The sequence below is a fragment of the Micromys minutus genome, assembly GCF_963924665.1.
Source record: "Micromys minutus genome assembly, chromosome: 16".
Classification (NCBI taxonomy): Eukaryota; Metazoa; Chordata; class Mammalia; order Rodentia; family Muridae; genus Micromys; species Micromys minutus.
The window spans coordinates 6,902,680-6,925,881 of NC_137985.1; the positions used below are offsets into that span (position 1 = coordinate 6,902,680).

The following is a 23,202-nucleotide window of genomic DNA, read 5'->3' on the forward strand; positions in this document are numbered from 1 at the left end:
GTGAATAAACTACAACATAACACAGTCTTTAGTAAACAAGGGCAAGTTTCCAACGTCAACGCAATGTTAGTCGATTCATTTTTATGTGCAACAGAGGAGAAATTCTTAACTTGATTTACCAGTTCGACACCTGAACATAGTTTCTAAGATGTAAAACGAAGGGAAAGAAGTAAATTAAAAGATTTAGCAAAGACCAGTGGTGCTGGCTTACTGTGTTAGACCAGTTATTGGGGTTAAAGAGATGCACTGGTAAGGACAAAAATGGTAAGTTGATTTTTATTACTACATATTCAGAATCTCAGTTCTTGAAAACTTAAAATAATAAAATTGAAATTACTCTGCTCATTTACTTTTAATGGCCATGTTTAGAAGAAACAATTAAGAAGAAATAATAGCAGAATACATGTTTTTTTTTTTTTTTTTTTCTAGTAGGACTTTAGAGAGATTTTTGTGTTAGTGCCCCTATGGAGTGGGAAGTTTAATATTGTAAGATTTCAACATGGGGAAGCTGATACAGAAACACTGGTTTGAGAATTGGGAGACTTTGTTTCATGTCTCTAGTTTTCTAACTCACTTTGTACAACAAATGCATGTGATTCAATAATACTGAATGTCTAAATTGCCAACTTCATGTCAAGTCATTCTAGGATCTTGATATACAACATTTTAAAATTTCAAATCGACAGTCTTTAGTGACAACTTGCTGTGGCTGTCATAGCTTGACTAATACTAATGTGGCAATTTTATACATGCTGACACGTAAGCTGGGTTCACGGTGAAGTGATTCAGACAGACTCAATCACTTGTTTGAGTCTCTGGACTATGACAGATTAAAAATTAAATGTTGTCAAAACATATCACGAAGACTGGTGTCTCAAATAAAGAGATCTTAGCAGGTTCAATACTAGATAAATTGAACTTTAACAGTAGCAACATGAATGTCAACCCACCATTAAAAACAGATATCTAGTAGAATATAGCAATTATTTGTTTTAGAAATGACATAAAATTCATGGAAATTCAGGAATGTAGGAACTGAAAATAGGTACACTGGGCCACAGAAAGCTTTTCTGACTTGTTCTGAGACCATGTGGACGCAACAAAGTTCTAGGTCTACGCAGAAGTTCAGTTAAAAGAACTCTGATATTGTTGTGCTGGAAACAACTTTTATTAATCCAATAATGGTGAATTAGGTATCTGAGTTCTGTACCTAAAAATTATTTTGCAATGTAGAATAAGATAAAATAAGTATGAGCTTTTATAAATATAATATTTTATAGCCCTTTGAGAATGTCAGTATTTAAACATTTCTGACCTTAAAATCTACAATCCAGAAAGAAGTAATTGATGGAAACTTCAGGGAGGTTTAGCATGAAGTCACACTACAAGCTATCTAAGTAAAAGTTAAAGTCCCTTAGGGATTATCATATGACAGCCACCTACAGTGTCCTGTCTACACTAATATTTCTAATTGTCTGTCACTGAGATTTTTAATTATGTCCGGAAAGTCCTTCACTAGGATAAAATGAGAAATGCTCTCATTGGTCGCTGGAGCCTACAGTAAATTGCAGAAGCACCAGGTTTAGAACTGAGAGAACTGGGTTTGTCTTTGTGGATTTGTTTGCTTGTCTTTCCACGTGCTCAGTTTCAGTGTTAGTACAGTTGGCCCTGGGAAAGGTTTGAATATGGAGTCAGACAACTGTGAGTGTGAATAACCTGCTGACCCTGTTTCCCTAGAAAAGCATAACATACCACAGTGCAAATGAGCAAAGCATTTCCTTTCAAGGAAGACAGTTCAGAGAAATCCAGAAAGAGCATGAGCATCAAGTGATGGAGCTTCACACAGAGACTGGCCTTGAATAACTTGGTCCAATCTGCAGACTGATGTCAGACTATGGACTTTGCCTTTGCTGCACTTGAAAAAGTAATATTTGATTCATATGTGCTATTTCCCAGTAAGATTCAAGCATTTATTGATTCCTAGACCCAATAATCAATTCCTCTCCCTGGGTCTTAGGTCAGTCTAATTATTAGGAAATTTCAGTTTAGTCTGAATGGACACTGTCACATCAGTCAAATTCACCCTAAACTCAAATGATTTTGGTAGCTGGCATTTTTAAACAAACAACGTTAGTAAACCATCAGTCTGTAACTGAACAGGAAATTCCATTGGCAGTCACAGACTGAGGGATGTCCCGGGGGCACTTGTCATTCTCACAGTACAGACAGATGGGAGTTTACTCATGTGAGATGATTTGGCTGAAGACCAAGGAAAATAAAATATAAATTACAGCAGAACCTCACTTTATTAATTAATAAGTAGTAGCATTTTATTTGAAACAAACATACAAAAAGAAAGGAAACAAGAAAAGAAAGAAGGGAAAAAGAAAGGAAGGAAGGATGCTTCTAGCCCTGGTTTCCTAATGGACTTGTAATAATGCAATGGACTGGAAAAAGTATGATTGTAGCCCTCACGGAGGGATGAGCCAGAACTAAAAGTGGCAGGATATTAAATATATTTTTCTATCCCAGGTTTCAGAAATGTGTAGAAATTCCTTCTCAGTAATTATCACTCTAACTGCTTCAAGGCTGTTTGAGCACTGGTGATCTGATTGTCTGTTAATGGCTGCATGAGCAAGATAAGAAATACATAAAGTTAAAAAAAAAAGGAAGCAAAAAACCTTTCCCTATACCACTATTACCTGAGGCTGTTGGCTTCCAGGTTTGCCCTGTGAGATAAACTGTACTTCTTTGAGGCGTATGGCATTTTTATTACAAAGCATCCTCGAGTTTGCCCTTCTTCACGAGGGCAGCTAAGCACTACTGACCACATTTTATTGCTTTGTTGGTGGCTATTTGACATATCTAGCCATCTTTCTGTGGGCTACAAAAGGTCACATGTTGAAATAAAACCTGCCAGGAAGCTGCAGCTAATGTAAATTGTGTGTTAGGTTTTTCAGGGCCAGGACACGTGACCTGTATCTAAAGGTATTTGTTTGACCAAATCAGAACTAATTCTATGGTTCTGCTATGAAAGATCAGCCCCATTTCTCACCCTTGAATTCAGTACAGTCAGCATATTGCGTATATATCACCTAGAAGAGCATTCTAGGCTTTCAAAAAGCCAGCACTTTAAGAAGACTGACACAGACAGCTGTCCCAGTGGGGCTGGCAAGATGGTGACATAGATGCGGTCATATATATATTCTGAAGGTGAGAGGCTGGCTGTAAAGGAAGGCATGGGGGATTTAATGAAGAAGTGACATTTGATTTCTGCTTTGAAGTCAGTAGAAATGATGATGGTCAGATACTTCAGACTGAGGAGACAGTGCCGCAGGCTTTCAGGTATGAACAGGTACAGGAAGCAGAGTGGTGATTAAGGGAAGGCTTTGGGAAGGTGAGGTGGAAATAATGGTAGGCTTGAGGGTGGTGACTCTGTTCCTCCTGGGTTCTCCTAGGCTGCTTGTAGATTTTGAGATAGCTGTGACTATCTCTTCAGCAAGATATCCTGTCCACACCATCAAAGAAACACTATTTAAGTTTTACAATCAAGCGTTACAAATGTCTGCATTCCTATCCTGGCCCATTCTTCAGATGCCTGGATTCTAACAGGACATCTGTTATATATCACTATGTATGAAGTGCACTCTCTCTGACCCAAGATTTTCTTTGAGTCTTGATCTTAGTACTGTGTCGCCCTGAGGTCTGGGGTTATAGATATGCATTGCTATGCCAAGAGGAGACACAAGTTTTAATATTTAAACTACACTTTTTAATTCTCCATATTTTAAAATTTAAATTACCACTCTCCGTATTTAGATATAAACTTAAGTGACTTGAACACTCATGATTGAAAATATCAACAACTCTTATATTTCTAACTCCGTTAGAAAGAGCCTTTGAAAAGACATATTAATTGGGACCCAAAGGCAGTCTTCTGTCCCTGTATCTACTACTACCCTTTAAGATTACTTTGTCCAGTGTTTAAGAGTAAGTGTAGGCCGTGCCAGAGAGACTCCTTTGTCCTTATCTCTGGGTAAAGGCTGAGCAAAAGAAGCAAGTTGCTCTTTAGTTTACTTCTGTATGTGCCATCAAACCGCTGATTTTTTTCTAAGAACACATTTGTAAAGAGTTAGCTAAGACATTTTGTTAGACTCTATGTTATGAAGTCTTTAATGCAGTGGTCAACCTGTGGGTGGCAACCAGTCTGGAAACTGAACAACCTCTTTGCATATTAAATTTTGACTTTACAATTCATAACAGTAGCAAAATGACAGTTACAAAATAGAAATAAGGATAATTTTATGGTTGGGGCCACCACAACAGTGGGCTCTATTAAGGGATTGGAGCACTAGGAAGGTTGAGAAGCACTGTGAGAATCTCTTGTCCAAATGGCGATGAGGGGTAAGCAGCCAGGACTGCTAAAGCAGGACTCTCTGTTTAAAGGCTCCATTTTCAACTCTGGCCTGACCATTTCTCCTTTTAGTGAACATTACAACTAAATCATTAGGAGACAAATGGTTGTTATTAAATTCTTAGAGCAGTATAGAAAAAGGCCTTCAACTACCTCTCCCCGAGGGCATTTTCTCCATAACAACTCATTTTGTCAAGAGTTTCTACATCAAACCCAATCTGATCCTTGCCGTTTCATGCTGTGGTGCTAAAGTTTCGCTCCCTCTCTACCTTGTTGAGTGGAAAACAGCTTGTGAGCAATCTCTTGATAATAGCTCTCCATATGCCTAAAACCGACTTTTCTTTCCAAAGTAATTAACCCTTCCGTTTTTACACCGGGTGCATTTCCTCAGTCATCACACAACCCCAGTCCCCACGGGTAACACTGAATCAGTTCTGTTGTTCTCAGAAACACCTTTTGTGGTACTGACCATCAGGAAATAGAGTCTGTCACAGCCACTTTATAAGTTCTGGGCTCAATACTGTGTAATTCCGTTTTCAAAGCAATTTCTAAGATTGAACTAGTACAAACATACAAGTCAGCCTGCCACAGAAGCCTGTAGAGAAACCAGGTGGATTTTTCTTTTTTTGCCAAGTTTTCATTTAATTGATATTATCTTTAGAAAACAACATTTAGTTGGTAGGCATTTAAACTCTTCCTAACTTCAAATTAAGTCAGTAAACTTTGGTGACATTAAAGACAGTAGTTTGATACTCTACATTTTTTTCTTCTAACTTACTTTAAGAGCACAGAAAATCATGACCATATATTTTTAAATTATTTGCATACTAAAACTCATTAATCTTATACTTCATAAAAACAGAATTTCTTAAAAACAGACTGCAAACATGTGAAGATGCTTTCACAGAAGAATAAACCACACTCTGTGAGCAAGGGGATGAATGCTTACAGGCTTATCAGGTCCTTCAACAACTACATGGTTCTGAGTTTAGTCCATCAGGTGTAAATATCATCTTTTCATGATTCAGCAGAAGTTCAAGTGAATAAAATATGCTATTGGTTAGTCTCAGTTTCAACCAATGGGAAATAATGTTCCTAGCAATAAAGGCTGACCATGGTGTGGTTAGCTTGGACAAGGTGTGTAATAGGTATGCGTGTCATGTCTGCTGCTGGAGTCAAGGTGTCACTCAGAGTCACATGAGAAGATGAAGACAGAATGGGAACTGGGTGTTGCACATAATGTTCAGTCAGTAGATTGAAGTAACTAGTATGTGATTGTCCCTAAAGTCTTCAGATCTGCATTTAGTTCTATATTCTACCTGTGTGTATAAGATGGAATAGCTCCTGGATTTTATTAATGCGCTAGCAACTTTTTTCAAGGCACAAACTACACGTAGAAGGTTTGATTCAGTTTGCCACAAGATGAAAATAAAATTTCTAAAAAAAAATTGTACTGCCCCAATGTCATCAAGCAATGCTGAAAACAGTTAATAAAAGTAGTTTATATTCACGATCTTCTGTTGCTTAACCCACAGTGCTTCACCGAGGCAAATATCTGCCCACCCTGACCTCATCTTCTTCTCCCCCTCATTCCATCTCTCCCTTCCCACACAAATTCTTCTCTTATCCTTTGTATATGATAAATGTTTCACATAGTCCCACCTAATATTCCCACATAGGGTTAATGAGCACAATTCACCTTGGTATGGAGAGAAAGTGTTGGAACACACAGGATGACAAAGACCTGTTGTGTTACACTGAGCCTGTACTGAACGACTGTGATGGTGAACACTCACAAACTTTTTATCAGACTGGATCTCAGGATAAATGTTTGAATTTAATAAAAAAAATAGAGAAGCAGTGCATCTAAAACAACATGAAAATGAATGAAGGGAGATAAGAATAGGTTCAGACTGGTGAAGACCAGAGAATGATTCTACAACTCTCCAAACATAGATGCTCAAAGAGCCATGGATGGGAGCACAGGATGCACACATGGGTACTTCGTAGAGTATTACGTTTAGAGATTATTGATTAATAAGCAGTTGAAGTAACTGTTATAGGTAATAAATTCCACCTGCAGTCATGTCCTGAGTACTGTCCACTTGGTGCATATGGGAGGAGTCACCAATGAAGAGCAATGGAGGAAAAGGGTTCAGAGTCCTGCCTTCATGAGACTTTAGTCCTCGGCATGAACACTGAGCTGATTTCTGTTTTCCCAGCCTGCCATTATCTTTTCCTAACCTTTCTCTGATGACTACATCCTCTGCCTGGCAAGATAACTTACTAGGGGATTTCTAGTTGGCTTCATGGAAGTAACCAGAGGAGATAAGAAATGATCAGAAATAGAAATCAATATGCCAGTTGTCTTGGTGCTTCTTCCATCCGTATTCCTGTACTGGCCAGAGTGATTGTCTCTGTTCTGTCTAGCTTCTGATTCACTCCCATCTCCATCTTCCCCTGTGTCAGGAGCTGTCTCTTCTCTTTCATGGGCTTCTCACTGCTGCTCATCTATGCAGTCCTTTTGCTGTCCTATTTTGCATCCACTTATGACATTTAAAAATCTTCAACTTTATTCCTTCTGAGTTTTAAACTGCTTTTAAACCATCTGAGTTACAGTCTGTTTTCCTCTAGGTTCCTGACTGATAGAGCCTCAGAGTTAAGTGCCAGTGTAAATAATTCAAAGTTCCATTAGGGATACTGTAGGAGAAATGCATATAATTTTTGAACACAGAAATCTAAGCATAAGTTATATACAATAGTCCAACATTGTCTCCTTAAGGGAATAATGAATGTCAGCTGATGCAGAAGTAACAAGGACTGTTTCTGGTCTAGGAAAGGACAAACTCAAAGATCATGAGACCATGAAACAAAATGGAGTTGTGAGAGCAGCATTCTGGAGTCCAGACAAGGACAGTCCATGACAGATTCCTGTACACACTAAGCACATACAGTGAGAAGCAGATTCTTCTGGTGTGTTAGATCCTGACTGACATAAGACCATTAGAGCCCTGAGTATCAGAAAAGTGGTCAGCAGCTCAGGTGAACTGTGAGGAACTGCTTCTACAGTCAACTGAAACATAATGTTCATGTTGGGGGTGGCCAGCTGCTTCTTGTGATTCGAGTGAGGGACTGAAACAGATTAAAATGTTCCTTTCAGCCATTTTCCTTCCATGTGGTGGCAGGTGACTTTTAAATACTGGCATATTTCCTTATGTTTTCTCGTCAATCACCATAATTCACAGACAGCATTTCAAGCTCGAGAGAGTGAGTGTGTGGGGGGGAGATAGAGAGAGACAAAGAGAGAAAGAGACAGAGAAAAAGACAGACACACACAGAGTGAGAGAGAGAGAGAGAGAGAGAGAGAGAGAGAGAGAGAGAGAGAGAGAGAGAGAGAAGGGGAAGCACTTCCTCATTGACACAGTATTTCTTTTTTTAAAACACCTTTTAAAGTTATTTATTTTGGTGAGTGGATACAAGAAAACCATTGGGATGCTGGAGAAAATAAAGATTGGACAATATAAATGACTTGAACTGTTGGGTGCCACCTAGAAGGAAAGGCTTTAAGCACCAAATCAGTAAGCATATTCTAAGCCTCCCCCATCCAACACATCAAACTACTAAATGACCTGCCTCGGGAGATACTCTATGCTGCTTTTCTCTGTAAATCGAGTTTTCTAATCTGTTTTACAATATTACTCGTTTCTGTGTTTGGTGTTAGCACATTTTTTTTGGGATTTAAGAATTATTTAACTGCAGGATATACAAAAGCCTTTGAAATCCCATTGGAATAAATTATTTTCCACTTATCAAGATTAAGAGTCTGACTTTGGCTGCTCCAAGGCAAATGGCAAGAGCACCAGAATTTAGGTATCATCCAGCCCCATGCACTTAACTAATGTCTTTGGTTTTGGAAGAGTTCCTTGGGGAACTGACCAGATACAGCTCAACACATGCATTTTTAGTCCTTAATTTATATGTCTATTTTTGGAATAATTTCCTTGACAAATGGGACTTTCATTTTGTCTTCTATCTACCACAATCTCAAATGTGTGTGAAAGTGCACAAACCTGTTATCACAGTTTGCCTTAAACTTCCAACACATAGTGCTGATAATGTTTCTCTACAAACTTTTAGCTGAATCTTGAATATTTACTAATGTTTTCTCCCTCCATGGGATGGTCCTACTGTTATTCTGAAATCCACACATTTCTTCAACATGTTTTATCTCCATATAATACTGTGAGTGTTAGTTTAGCACCACTGAGGTTAAATGATTAGTAACACTGATAGAGATGCTTTTATACAAATGATAATTATAGATCTTGAAAGGACCCCGAGGCCTTCTCATTCTAAAAATAACAAGACAGTTTGTGAAACAAGTCCTAGCACTCTAATCAAACACCATCAGAACCCTGACGCTGCTGCACATGCTAAGACCCACACTGTAGCTTCAATAACAAGCACAGCACAGCACAGAGTTTAAACATTCAGAAACAGTGTCACTCAGACGCTGCTCGTCTAGGAGACAGTGAGATACTTAGTTGGATCCCTGTAAGTACTCTTATAGTAGAAGTCACAGGGTATGCACATACATGTGTGTATGTGTTTGTGCATGAGTATGTATGCTTGCCGGTGCATGTAGGGGTCAGAAGACAAACTCAGGTGGCTTCTCAATCACTGTCTGCTTTTTAACAAGACAGCCTCTCATTGTTCTGGAGTTTGCCAAACAGTCTGAGCAGACTAACTATAGAAACCTGAGGGATCACCCTGTCTGTCTCCAGGACACTCCATTATGAATGCATGCGATATTGCTGACTTCATTACCTGGATTTTGATGACCACACTCTGCTTCTTACTCTTACATGGCAAACAACTCAATAATGGAGGCATGCCTCCTAGCACCTTTAAACTGTTGGTTTTCTTTTAATTCTAGAATGGCCCTTGAGTCCTTCACATACTAGGCCATCTCCTGCACATGAATAGAGATGATACTGTGTTCTTTTTGCTCCTCACCTTTATGTGACTGCCGAAGGAAACACAAGTCCTAGACCTAAGGCTCAAGGAATACGGCAGAAGAGGAATGGAAAGACTGTAAAAGCCAGAGGACCAGGTTGTACCATTGTGTCTCCTAGTAATGTCAGAAGACACACCAATGAAGTCTCTCCAACATGACTATTTAACCGTAAGGTAACCAATGAAAACAGTAGACATACTATAGTGGCTGGAGGAAAGTCTATGAGACCTTAACCCCGCACAAAGAAATATAAGAACCAATGATTGCAGAGCACGGGAGATACTGTCTTCAGGGAAGATCATACTAGTTTGTTGTCCAGCATTAACGTTTTCCCAGACACATACACAGGAGTAACATTAGAGAACCTGGATCCATTTTGTAACATACTCAAGTTCCATAGCTTCAGAAAAAGAAGGTCCTAACAGCATTTTAGTGGAAGGGGCCAGCTTCCACCATCAAAACCTTCTAATGTTACAGCCGTGATGAGAACAGTGCTGGGATTTACAGTATTAGTAGCTAGAGCTGCATAAAGATCTCCTGCATTAAGACAAGCTTCTTTCATGTTAAAACAACACATTCCTAAGCATCACTGTGTATAGAAATGACTCAGCAGATCACGGGGCCTGGCTACTTGACAATGCCTAGTCTCCCTTCTTCTAAAAGCACAGTAGTCACCTCAGGCCTTCTAGAAAAGTGAAGCCTAGCACAATAAGTGACTCAAAACTCCGAGTCATGTTTTAATAAACAATTGTGTCTAATTATAAGCTAATATGTACTTACTTGCCAAGTGCAAAGCATTCCATCTTCACAGTTGTTCCCTTAGCAGCTGTTACCGTGAAGGGAAAATGGACCTCAATTTTTGGCTCATATTCTCCCATCACACCTGGGAAATAAAAAAAATAGGCGTCTTTAAGCATTAAATGAACGTTATCATTTGTTTCAAGTTTTGGAGGTATTACATGGAAAATCACTCTGGTTTGGGAGTTAATATGAGTTGGATGACTGGAGAATTTTTGACATATTGAAATAAAGAACATACTTAGAGTAACTCATCATGGTGAAATCCTAATCTTCCCATAAGAATGAGATTATCTAGTATTGAGTTGCAGTGGGAAGAAGGACTGAAGCCCGAGGGCCAGCAGAAAGACTAGAAGTTCAGAAATTGAGATAACCCTCCAGAACACACCAGAGACCTATGAGGTAAGAGACACTAAGTGGGGGGGGGCACCCTAGGTGAAATGCCCTACAATGGGGAGAGGGAACTTGTAGAGCCTACCTCTAAGAGGGCATCAAGTAAGGTTGCTTTCTGACATTCAAAACTCTGACCCTTAATTGTTCCTGTCTGAAAGAACTGCAGGGATGGAAATGGAGAAAAGCCTGAGGAAATGAAGGTCCAGTGATAGGTTCAAAGTGGGATCCAGCTGAAGGGGAGGCCCCAAGGCCTGACACCATTACTGAAGCTGTGGGTTGGTCACAAAAAGGGACCTATCATGACTGCCTTTTGAAAGTCTCAACAAGCAGCTGAAAGAGTCAGATGTGGTTATTTGCAATCAACAATCAATCAACCCAACCAATCAACAGAAGCTGCTGACCCCTGTGGTTGAAAGAAGCTGAGGAGGACCAGCAGTCTTAATTAACCTAGTCTTTGGATATCTGGATCAACAACCAGGCAGCATTTACCAGCTGACGTTAGACCCCCGACACATATACAGCAGAGGACTTCCAGGTCTGGGTTCAGTCAGAGAATATGCACCTAAACCTCAAGAGACTGGAGGCCCCAGGAAGTTTAGAGGTCTAGAGCGGTGGGGTAAGAGGGCTGGGGACATTCTCTTGGAGGCAAGGAAGGCTGGGAAGAGGGACTGGATGTAGAATAGTAGGAGGTTGGACCAAGAGAAGAATAAAATCTTGAGTGTAACGATTTAAAAAAGCAAGAAAATATTAATAGAAATTAATATGTAATAAATATGCAAGTATGCATATGTAATAAGTATGCAAGTATGTGTGTGCTGGTGGCCAAGGAGGCCAGAAGTGGCTGTTGAATCCCCTAGAGCTGGAGTTTCACACAGTCATGACTTGCCTAAAATAGGTGGTGAGAACTGAACTTGGGTCTTTTGGAAGTACAGCCAATATTCTTAACCACTAAACCATCTCTCCTCCTCTAATAACTTGTAGTTTTAACTGTCTATCATATACAAAGAATTTTCTAAGAATTCTGGAAGCTATGAACATTAATTAGTCATGTAGTTTGCTCTCAAACATTCGATAAATTTAGTTTTAAAGAGAAAGCTGTTGTAAGATTAAGCAAATGGGAAAGCCAAACATCAAAGTGACAGGAAGTGACAAGTTCTATGAATGAGGTATATCCTAAAAATGATGTGTGCTGAAGTCTTTCTACAAGTGGGAAAAATGGAGGAAGCTTAAAACCATTTGAGAACAGAGATAGAAAAGAACAACCTGTAACAGAGAAATATATTTTTGGGGTGTGTTAGTGTGTGGACAAAAGTAATGGGCAGCTCTGCAAATATAGACAAGAATCCAAGAACAAAGAGCATCTGTTTATTCTTGGAGAAAATATTCAGTCTCACTATAACTACGTTGGATCCGCAGGGACTCTGAGCAGATGACCGATACAGAGTCACATGTGCATACGAGAATTTGAGCAAAGCCACTCCAGTCAGCCACATGCTCTCTATATTTCTAGAAATAACAAATTCCCAAATATTAATAATAATTGAAGGCAAAAGGAAAAGTAAGTATGCAAAACAGAGAAGAAAAGAAACTGAGACATTCAACATGCAATGTAGTATAAAGAAGGGGTCAGACCATCAGGAACAAGTGTTTCCAGGTTGAGTGCATGAAAAGAAAAGAAGTCAGAACTGTAAACAAAAGCTTTTAACATGACGTGCATACATGAGGCCACACCACATGCATGAACATAGAGAAGCTTGCACGTGTTAACTGTGGATCATAGGACACACAGAAGTAAGTTTTTTTGTGTACAGAGTTCATGTGATACATGAAGACAGGAATAGACTCATACAGTTGAAAGGCACCAAGTGTGAGCATTTTGTGGTAGCAGTCAACACCATAAGATTGTGTTTTTTCTCCACAGAAGGTCAGTGTAGCCTGGTGGTTTCTGGGGCTGTTGGCATCAATTGGCCTTGGAGCTAGGTTTCTCTTGAACATAATATTTAGGATCTACGTGTAAAGTACCCGAGGACTGTTGCAAGGGAGCTGAGTGTGTGTTTAAAGATGTTCCTGTCTATGTGCGGGTATGCTGGCAGGCTTGTGTGTAAGAGTTTGCATGCATTTTTCTTGTACTTGTGTAAAGTGAGGGGGAAGGGAAAGAGACCAGGACAGTTTCCACATACCATAAGACAGGGAGATGCAGCACACAGAGCAGTTATCCCAGGGAATGTACAGTTTTCATGCTTGTTGTGATGAGGTATTGAAGACAAAACTCGAGGGGAAATGTGAACAATTTTAGTGAGTAAATACTGAAGAAGTTAAGATTTTCATCTCCTTATTAAAGTTTACAAATCAGTTTCAGCAGAGAAATCACTGATGCCTTTGTCAACCCAGGGTCCGCTGACAGTCAGGCTGTGCCTTCCCAGAGCCATGTGTCCTGGCCATTCATTCTTCTAATCTCCACACTGAGGAACTGTGCATTGCACTCGAGTGTGAGGAATGGCATGTGTGTGTGGCGCTCACACAGCGCTGTCACTTAACGCATTTTCTTATGCTCCCATTCCCCGCACCTGTCTCTCTCTCTAGGACTCTCCTGTACTTCTGTTCTGAATGTCTGTCCTTCCCTCATTTCCAAAATTTCTTTCTTTTATGTCCTTCTCTTCCTTTTCTTTTCCACCCATTCCAGTGGGATCTGGTGTGACGTCAGCTGAGTTGTATCCAGTGATGTAAAGTTATGCCCAATGTCTTGTTTGTAAATGTGGTGTGGTATCAGGACTCCTAGGCACCCTCATTTCTATCTTTGCTCAAATAGTATCATCTTCAAAGTTTGTATCTTAAAATAGGTCCTTCTGATTTTTTCCTTCCTATTAATTTGATTCTTTCTTTGTATTTCATTTATCCTGACGTAGATTCAATCTAAAGCCTTTATTTGTGTAAGTCCCTTTGAGTTATGAGAGTTTGTAAATGTCATAAAATATTGTAGAAAAGTTGTAGAAATCAATCTCAACTCAAAATATTTCTACATAGCTACTTCTGGAAAATTCTATAAAGAATTCTATAAAGAAAGGTATCTGAATCTTCAGTAATTTATTATTTTTTTGTTTCTTAGCATAAATAAATATTCAGTTTTGGGCACAATTTTATATTAACATCATATTCATTTTACTAAAACAGCTAAGGTAAAAATTATATATTAAGACAAAATGAAAAGGGAGGAAAGGGGGCTTAAGTGAAAATATCTGTTCTGAGCTGAAGGGCACAAGCAGGTGCCGCTTCTCTTCCTGTCTGCTCTGAGCGGTCTCAGTGCTGCACAAGAAAGCACATCATTTGTACTGTGGTCCTTGACAGCTGATCAAATTCAGCAATTAAGTTCAACTTCACATTTCACAGGGTAAAATTTACATAGCCTCCACTGTGTAGTGTAGTCATGGTTTTAAAGTCTCAGTTCATGTGTAGCTTAAATACTAAACTTTTATGTTGATCAGGATTTGATGCAGAAAGAAGAGAGAAAGGCTTAAGAGAGCACATCGAAGATGCAAGTGTGGACTGCTTTCTTCAGGAAGGTACCTTTTTGAGTTTTTGATCGGCCATTGTTTTGGCTAACTATTGCCTAAGAGCTTTGTTTTATGCCTCCTCGACTTTGTCCACACACCTGTCTCTCCTGACTCGCTTCACAGCCCTACTTTAGAATTACATGCCATTAACACAACCTCAAATTGCCCCAGTTCCTACTAAATGAATGCCCTCCAGCTGAGAGTCCATTACTGTGCTTCAGAGTCTTCATGGTTGTTGATTTCCTTCTTTATTGTGATTGCTTATGGAGAGCCAGGGCACATTTCCCTAACTTGATTGCAATTCAGACCATATTACTGGACAGAACACTGATGGCATAAAAAACCTTGCACAAATTATTAAAATTTTAGAATACAGGGTCCAATTTTAACTAGTAAAGAACTTTAGGAGGTGGTAGGAGATTTCTCTGAGTACTTTGCTGAAAATCCATATTACTAGAGTGTAGAAGACTAACATTCATGGACGAGTCCCATATGTACTGCAAATACCAGTGACTTACCTTGGTATGTGGGCTATACAGAGTTGTGTTCCTACCAGAGCTGAGCTTCTTGTGATTTGCTGGGGATTTGTTTCTAGTTGAATATTCTATAAATACCAGGCTATATATTTCAGTAGACACTTCTGACTCTCACAGTGATACTCATTTCTAGAATACTGGAGTTGTGTCTAGTAAACTTTGACTAAGATGTGGAGACTTGGCATCTTTTTCCTCTAAATTTGAAGTTTTGTTTATAGCATATTTGTGACAGTATTCAGTATGTTTTTGTTTTTCAACAATAACAGGTATTTTCTCAGGATTTCTTCTGGGAACCAATAGCACTATCCTTCTGATAGAAAGAGTTGTATTTCAGGCATCATATTTCTATACAGTTTCTGCCTTCTGGTTAGCGGTATAACTTACTATGGATACCTGACTCAAGTGTGGTCAATCTGGTTAGCCTGTTGTCTTAATCATCATACCGACTAATTGTCGAAAGTGTAGCTGAGGTTAAATTTTTTTAAATAGAAAGAAAATAGAGTCTAAATTTTAGGTCTTTTTTAGTACCAGATGTCCATTGAACCTTCACTCCATGGAACAAAGCGTTCTGCCATTCAAGTAAATGAACACAATCTAGATGGAAATAATTAAATGTGTACGCAGAGAGAGACATACGTGATTGATGGCAGCATGTCCAACATTTCTATTCAAGGTCTAGTCCCGTGTTCTTTCCACAAAACAAGGTAAATAGGAAAGCTTTAGTGACTTCAGTTTTGGGTTTTCATTGCACCATCAAGAAATGAGCAACATGCAAGCCAACTGAGAGTATCCAATCCCAGGGTCTGTATCTTCTTGGTAAGACTGCAGTGACCATCTTTAAGACATTATCCTAGACAAAGTACAAGCTGGTGGTGATAAGAACCCATTAAAGCAAGATAATAGGTCTATGTGTTTTACATCATTTTACAGTTTAGTAGAGAATTTAAGTTCTAATGCAATAGAAAGCTCAAGCAATACAAACACTATTACTGATGAGGAAGTAGGAAGCTAGACAAGCTTAGGTAGACTACAATGGGAGATGAAAGGGGGAAGAGATGCAGAATAGAGAAATAGAAAAAATATGTCCTTTAGGTTGACACAGTTATTTTGGAATTAGAAGATATGGGTGATGAAATTTTAATGGTGATGATGTAGAAAACATAATTTTAATAAAGTCATATTAGTTACACTATCTCTGTGGCTTGTAGTAGGTATTTAATTTTATTACAAATACTACACAAAATCTATGAGAAAAATTTCAAAAATAAGTTGATATTAAGGGATGAATAATATTTAGTAATATACTTTCTCATTTTTCTACAGTGATGCTAGTAACGATGCTTTATAAATTTATGTGAGCACTTTTAGAAGTATTGTTTCAATAACAAATAGTTGTGGGTTTCATTTAGTGGTAAAAAGTTGTCATGGTTAGCCTTAGTTGTAATTTGACATAGCCAGAATCACCTGGGAAGAGACTCTCACTAACTGATAACATATATTTGGTTGGCCTATGGAAATCATCATAATACGCACAGTTAATTTATGCAGAAAGTCACAGTAATTGGTACCATTCCATAACAAGGGTTCTGAATTGCACAATAGTAGAGAAATTAAATTGAGCACAGACAAACAAGTGAGCCTGCATGCACTAATTTCACATGCTCATGACTGTAGATGTGATGATAAGTGCTTGGGATGTGAGCAGCTGTCTCAAGACCCTTCTGTGACTTCCCCCAGTGATACCCTGCTTCTGTGACTTCCCCAAGTGATATCCTGCTTCTCTGTATTCCCACAGTGATACCCTGCTTCTCTGACTTCATACAGTGATACGCTGCTTCTCTGACTTCCCCCAGTGATACCCTGTTTCTCTGAATTCCCCCAGTGATACCCCGCTTCTCTGACTTCATACAGTGATACTCTGGTTCTCTGACTTCACACAGTGATACCCTGCTTCTCTGACTTCACACAGTGATACCCTGCTTCTCTGACTTCCCCCAGTGATACCCTGCTTTTCTGACTTCACACAGTGATACCCTGCTTCTCTGATTTGACACAATAACATCCTGCTTTTCTGACTGCCCCCCAGTGATACCCTGCCTATCATATAGAATTGTAAACCAAAACAAGCTTCTCACCTGAGTTGTTCATTATCACAGCAACAGAATAAACTAGGACAGTCATGGCATTAACACACCTATTTACTATTATCAGTGATCTCATCTTAGTAAATTAAATACATAAAGGTGGTAATTAAAGCATAAAAAGGACAAGCATCAGAGCAAATGCCCTGTGAACTACATAATAGTTTTTACATTAAAATAAGTTGAAACTATTTAAGAAAATATCTGTGTAATCTATAAGAAATATATGAAACAGCAGAGTTCCCCCCTACTTTACATTATTCTAATACTTGAGATTCAGAACAGGTTTCAGTTTTAGTGACTTTTGTTATTAACTCAAGTAGACTGATGAGAAATACAGTCTTTGTGTGATGCATGTAAACACAGTTCAACAGGAAATAACAATAACAACCACAGAAACAAGAGGGAAGAAAAGGAAGCCCCTCTGCACAGATGTGCTGTGTGTGACACTGTCCACTTGGCCTCATCTCATCACACGATCCATGTCACAGCACATTAAATAGTAGAACACATTCCCACCCACAGCAGTGATGTGGCTGAGAAAGCGGGGTGATCATGGGTCTCACACATGTTGTGATGATAATGTCCCCCTCAATTTACAAATTTTGCACTATGTTTAGAAATATATATATTATTATATAGACATAGGTATTTAGTTGTTTAATGTTTTCTAAAAAATTTAGAAGCCAAAATATGCGGAAGTTTTAAACATTCAGAAAAGTCTTTGGAACGCCTTCTTTTACGTTTCCTAATGAATTACGTATAGATGGCATTGCTAAAGCTTGGGCAGAAAGCCAGTCTGGTGTTTTTTCTTTTCAGATGTATGTGTATCTGCTTATACTTGTTCCTGGTGCTTCATGGCTATGTTTATATAAGGAGGAAAAGATTTAAGGAGAAAAGAAAATATTGGCTTCATTGATCAACAAATATATGCACCATTAAAGGTACCAATTATGTTGAAGAACACACTACAGTTTTTTTTAATTAGTTTTTTATTATTGATAGAAAGTATCTGTATCACTATTATATGTGTTCTGAATATCAGAAAACAAACACTGATTAATTTTTCCTTTAAAATATCAAAATGAATTGAGTTCCACATTGTAGTTATTTTCCTCTGGTTACTGAATTTTAAGAATTATTTTCTATTGTTCTTTCTGATTCGGAAAAATATAAACCTCTCTCCATCATCTGAAACTTACTCCATATATATCAGTAACTCATAGTTATTTATAAAAAAATAAATAATGAAACGTTGTACTTCTCCTGAGCATTTACACTGCCGATTCCTGTAAATTAATACCAAAATAAATCAAATTTCTAAATGTCACCAGAAGCCTATTGAGGTGGATCGGCAAGTAAAGTCATGTACCATGCAACCCTGGTATCTACTGATGATTCTCCAGAAACCATGGACAAGCAGAAGGAGAGAATGTGGTTCACAAGTCTTCCCTTCCTTCACAGGTCTATATTAGAAATACACAGTAAAAACACAGTGTCGGGTGTGGGCTGGATAAACAGAGAACTGACACCATTAGCTCTGAATAACAAGTTAATCAAGCCGTTTTCCTCGGAAGGAGCTGAGCACAGTCTCCACTTTCATGTTTCTGTGCATATAAATGTATAGATGTGCCCTTAAATATATTAATGTAATAAAACCTAACTATTTTACAAATTAGTCACTTAAAACACTTTTAGGGGGTTCTCTATGTTAAAGCATGGTGAAATCTGCGTAACTTCATACCTTCATTTTTCTATTGGAATATTTTCAATATTAATCAAAGAAAATTTGGTAGTTGCACAGACATTTCACTTATGTGAGGTTGCACCAGGACGTGCATAAGTATACCTTCACTATGATAGTCAAGATATTGATGATGAGCCTTCTTTGGCTTACAAAGGCCATTTTTTGAAACCTAATTCTGACTAGAAATAATGGGAGAACAGCTTTTATAATACAAAAACAAGTTTAATCACGAAAATTGAAACTCCAAATAACATATCAATGTTTATTAAATATGCTTTGAGAACCTTTAAATATTCAGCAGGAACACCCCAACATAGACTCTGTTCTTTTCTACTATGAATGCGTTCAAGACGATGATTTTTTTTATAGCACATTTATGTCTCCTGGGATATGTTTTGAATATTGGGACATGGGAAAATGCCCTATGCCTATGAGGAACTTACTGACTACAACATAAAAGTTAATCATACGCTGCCGTATCTGCCATATCACTGTCATTTGATGAAGAATGATCAGCACAATGAGAGAAAGAGAAATGTAGGTGAGTCCAGGCCACCCTACATTATTAGGAAGCAATGTTTGTAGACTCAGAAGGCAAGAGTGCTAGGTGAGTCCGGGCCGGCCTAAAACATAAGGAAGTGGTATGTGCCGAGTCAGGATCAGCAAGGCAGGAGTTCTGGGCAAGACATCTGGGGAAAGAAAAGCTAAAGATTTACAGCTGCACTGCACAGCAGCAGAAGACATAGAAACATCTGTGGTGGTGACTCCAGGAACCACATGGATTCAGCTGCCTTCCTCCACAGACCCAGAGTCATGGCATGCCCCAAACTCTGTCGGTGGCTTCTAAAATAAGACTCTTTAGCATGTATCCTGGGTTAGTATATAGACCACCATTTTCAATCATTTTGTTTCTTTCTATCTCTGAGTTTTTAATCTTTAAGTAAACCATTCCTTCCAGAATATGTTTCTATGCAGAGCTATCCTCAAAACCTCACAGCAACCTGCCATGCTACGATTTCCGAGGAGTTGCTTCCACCAGACTTGTTGTGCAGCTGCTTGACATACAACATTAGAATGGGATGTACCAAATAACATGCTTTCAACTATTGTTTTAAGTTTATTTTTACTCCCTTCTGCACGAATTGTTTTCTCAAGGAAGACTGTTGAGAATGTCAGCTTTCCTGTTGTTAATACTCGTATGTATAATCTTTTGCATACTATGCTCTGATTTGTTCGAGAAACATCTCTCCATGAGTTTTGTTTTACAAACTCTACTGATTTCAGGGAGTATACTTCAGCATGATAGTGTACAAAGGGGCATTGTTTCCAGAGCAGATTCTATGATTCACAGCCTTCTCTTAGAATTTCATTTGCACAAAAGACAATCTAATGCCAGAAAACTGAACCTTGCTAGAAACCCAAGGCTTTGTTCAGTGTATTTGAAGAGTTTGCTATTTCAATCTTGTGAAACAACACTAAACACAGGATTTTCCCTACTTGAAATAAGAGGAATGGTTGTTGTAAAGTTTAGGTAACTTACTCAGCAATGCTGAACTATTTAACAAGACACAGGGCCCAAACGGCCAGTTGTGTTAGACATGAAACCACTTTTCCACATGTGCCTATGCTGCTCTACAAGAAGATTTATTGTTTGCAAAGCAGAATGCATTATTTAATCTTCCCCAGTCTTGTATACAGTCATGTTCTTCAAACCCTAGATGATCAGAAAGTCATTCTTAAGTCACAATTCAATGTCACATTCAACCTTTTTCCTATCCTGTCCCCATTCCCATACAATACCCACAGCTGCACAGAATAACCTCTACAAGGAATCCCAGTGATTAGAGTAGCCGGAAGGTAATCTCTCCTGCCTGCTCTTCTGGACACCAGATTTTTCTTAGTCATGCTGCAGTCTGTCTAGTGAGACAGATTGGGGGTAGGAAGTGTGTTACAAAATGGAGGTAATGAGACAGGGAGTAATAGAGAAGGGGCTAAAAGCACGTTTCCTCTTTGTGTACAGTCCTGATTCTGTAGGTACCACGATGGCTTCAGAAGAGCCTCATGTTCCGGGTGTAGGCATTATATGTATTTGCTGACAATATACTTTAGCTTAGAATACTGACTTCACAAATCTAAAAAGCTTTGGGCTCTTCTGTTGCTTACTTAAGTTCTACACTGCCCTACCCCAGCTTTGCAAATCTGTTAGCTTTATAGGCTTAAGTTGGCTTAGTAAAATCAAGGTTTAACAATGTAAGCAATTTGATGACAAATTCAAATATAATCTAGAAAGCCTTATTTCTTCCATTTAAAAATTGTTGGTATTTGAATTTATAAATGATTTTTAAATGTTATGAGCCACATTTTCCTTATTTGTACGTTAGCTTTCTCTAAGATTTCTGAGATTACAGAAGTCAGTTGAAATCTGCAATACACTCACAAGAATGCTGTGATATTTGAGGTCATGTACCAGTCATTGTGGCATAGTAGAGAGTGAATTAATAATAAAAGTAGCACTGGCATCTCATGGGCGCTCTGTTCTGTGCTAAATCCTTTGGATCCCAGCTCTGTTCCTCAACCCCATTGAAGGTCTCTGCATATTCTCATCTTATCTCTGAGGAAGTCCACTCAAGGAACTAGAAAAATTTTTGGAAGAAGTAGGTGATTATTAAGTGCTCAAGTCAGATTCTAGTGTCTTCCAGACACTGATGAAACCAGCCTCAGGCTAATGTGGCTCAGGAAGAGGTTGTTTTTTTTTTTGGTTTTTTTTTTGTTTTGTTTTGTTTTGTTTTGTTTTGTTTTCCTTGTTCCATTTTTCCCTCTCAACTATCTTCCATGAGGCCTTGCATGTGCTTTTACTTGTTTATTGAGTGCAGCTCAGTTCAGGACAATCAACAGATTTCTTGTCTTCCTTCCTCTCTCCCTTTACACCCCAGGCTACTCGTGCAAATTTGTCCAGGAGCCCAGACCCGCTCAGACCTTGCCTCTCTGTAGACACAGCACATACTACCTGGTTATTGTAACTGTTTACACATTGCAACATAGGTTCCTTCATCCAGACCATTGCTTTCTCTCAGACTACAAGCTGGTTCAGAGTTTCGTGGTATGCCATTGTTAAAGTTGCCTCATGAAATAAAAGATGACAAATAATAGGTTCTTTATACATCAATTTCAATCATATATATAGAGTTGCAAGAATCAAAATACCAAAATATTTCCCCCAAAAATTTTTCTTGGAAATTCTCTGCATTTACATTTCAGATGTTATCCCTTTCCCACAATCCCATCCCCCTCCCCCTCACATTACCTCCATGAAGGTGCTCCTTTTCTCAACCACCCTCCCTCACCTCAGCCCCTTGGTGTTCCCTACACAGGAAAAACGAACCATTGCTGGACCAAAGGCTTCTCCTCCCATTGATGCCAGAAAATGCTATCCTCTGCTACATATGTATCTCAGGTCTTTCCATGCAAACTCATTGGATGGTGATTTACTCCCTGGGAGCTGTGGTGGGTTTGGATCATTGATAATTTTGTTCTACCCATGGGGTTGTAGATCCTTTCAGCTCCTTCAGTCCTTTATCTTCTTCTTTGGGGTCCTTGTGTTCAGTCTAATGGGTAGCTGCAAGCATCCTCCTCTGTATCAGTATGGTTCTGGCAGAGCCTCTGAAGAGGCATCCATATTAGGTTCTTGCCAGTAAGTACTACTTGGCATCAGCAATAGTGCTTGGGTTTTATTGGGCACATATGGGGTAGATCCCCAGGTGAGGCAGTCTCTGGATGAGCTTTTCTAAAATTCCTGTTTCTCTTTTTGTCTCTTTATTTTCTCCCATGAACGTTTAGAGAACGGAAAACATGGCTCCAAAGACCCGGATGTGGGATAAAAGCCCAGTGAAGCTTTCTCTCAATCTTTATAGCATACATCTTTGAATCGTGCCCCACTGGTGCATCCCCTCCGGTCATCTTTGCACTTCTACATTTCTTCCTATATCAACCTAGTTGCTTTCCTCTCAGAGAGTGTCTCTGTAAGACATGAGACAAACTAATCACCAGCACACTCAAGTGAAAATTATTGATCTCTCATTCTCTTGAAGGACTCTCTCCTGTAAAAACAAAATGCTCATTCACTGTATTGACTATTTACTCAGGGGACTTTCAGCCTGAGTGTTACATTATGTCATAGGCAGGGAAAGGTCTGTAGACATCAGTGCTCTCAAATTCCCCTAAGATAGCCCGAGGACACATTTCAGAATTTACGATCTCTAATTATCTCCACTATTTTTTTCCTTGCTATTTTCCTTTCTTTAACTCTGAATTTCGGATTTTCTGAAAACTTTTTGGGATGATGCCTTCATTTAAACAAACAAATGGAGAAGGGCCTGAGGCAGTGGCCACTGAGTAGAAAGGCAGCTCTTCATGAAACGCACACCAGTCATCCATCTGCACACTTCACACTACAGGTTTGGATCATCATTTTGGGGACTGCCAAATATCTCTTCATGTCAACACTTATTATTTATTAAGCCAGCAAGCAATGAAAATACTCATTAAGAATCTGTATATTCTTCATTTTCTTTCCTGTCATAGTTAATTTTTAAGCACTACATTTTA

The 23,202-nt window shown here is 38.8% G+C and overlaps 1 protein-coding gene across 2 annotated transcripts in view; it reads right to left on the reverse strand.

Moving 5' to 3' along the window:
- CNTN5 (contactin 5) overlaps positions 1–23,202 on the reverse strand; it is a gene marked incomplete at its 5' end in the record, with an annotated part of 653,203 nt that overhangs the window by 310,056 nt on the left and 319,945 nt on the right. For both annotated transcript variants that reach the window (XM_080930109.1, XM_080930108.1), the window contains one exon: positions 10,212–10,314. In XM_080930109.1, the coding sequence (XP_080786235.1) occupies positions 10,212–10,314 (103 nt within the window). The remainder of the gene's footprint in view (positions 1–10,211; positions 10,315–23,202) is intronic.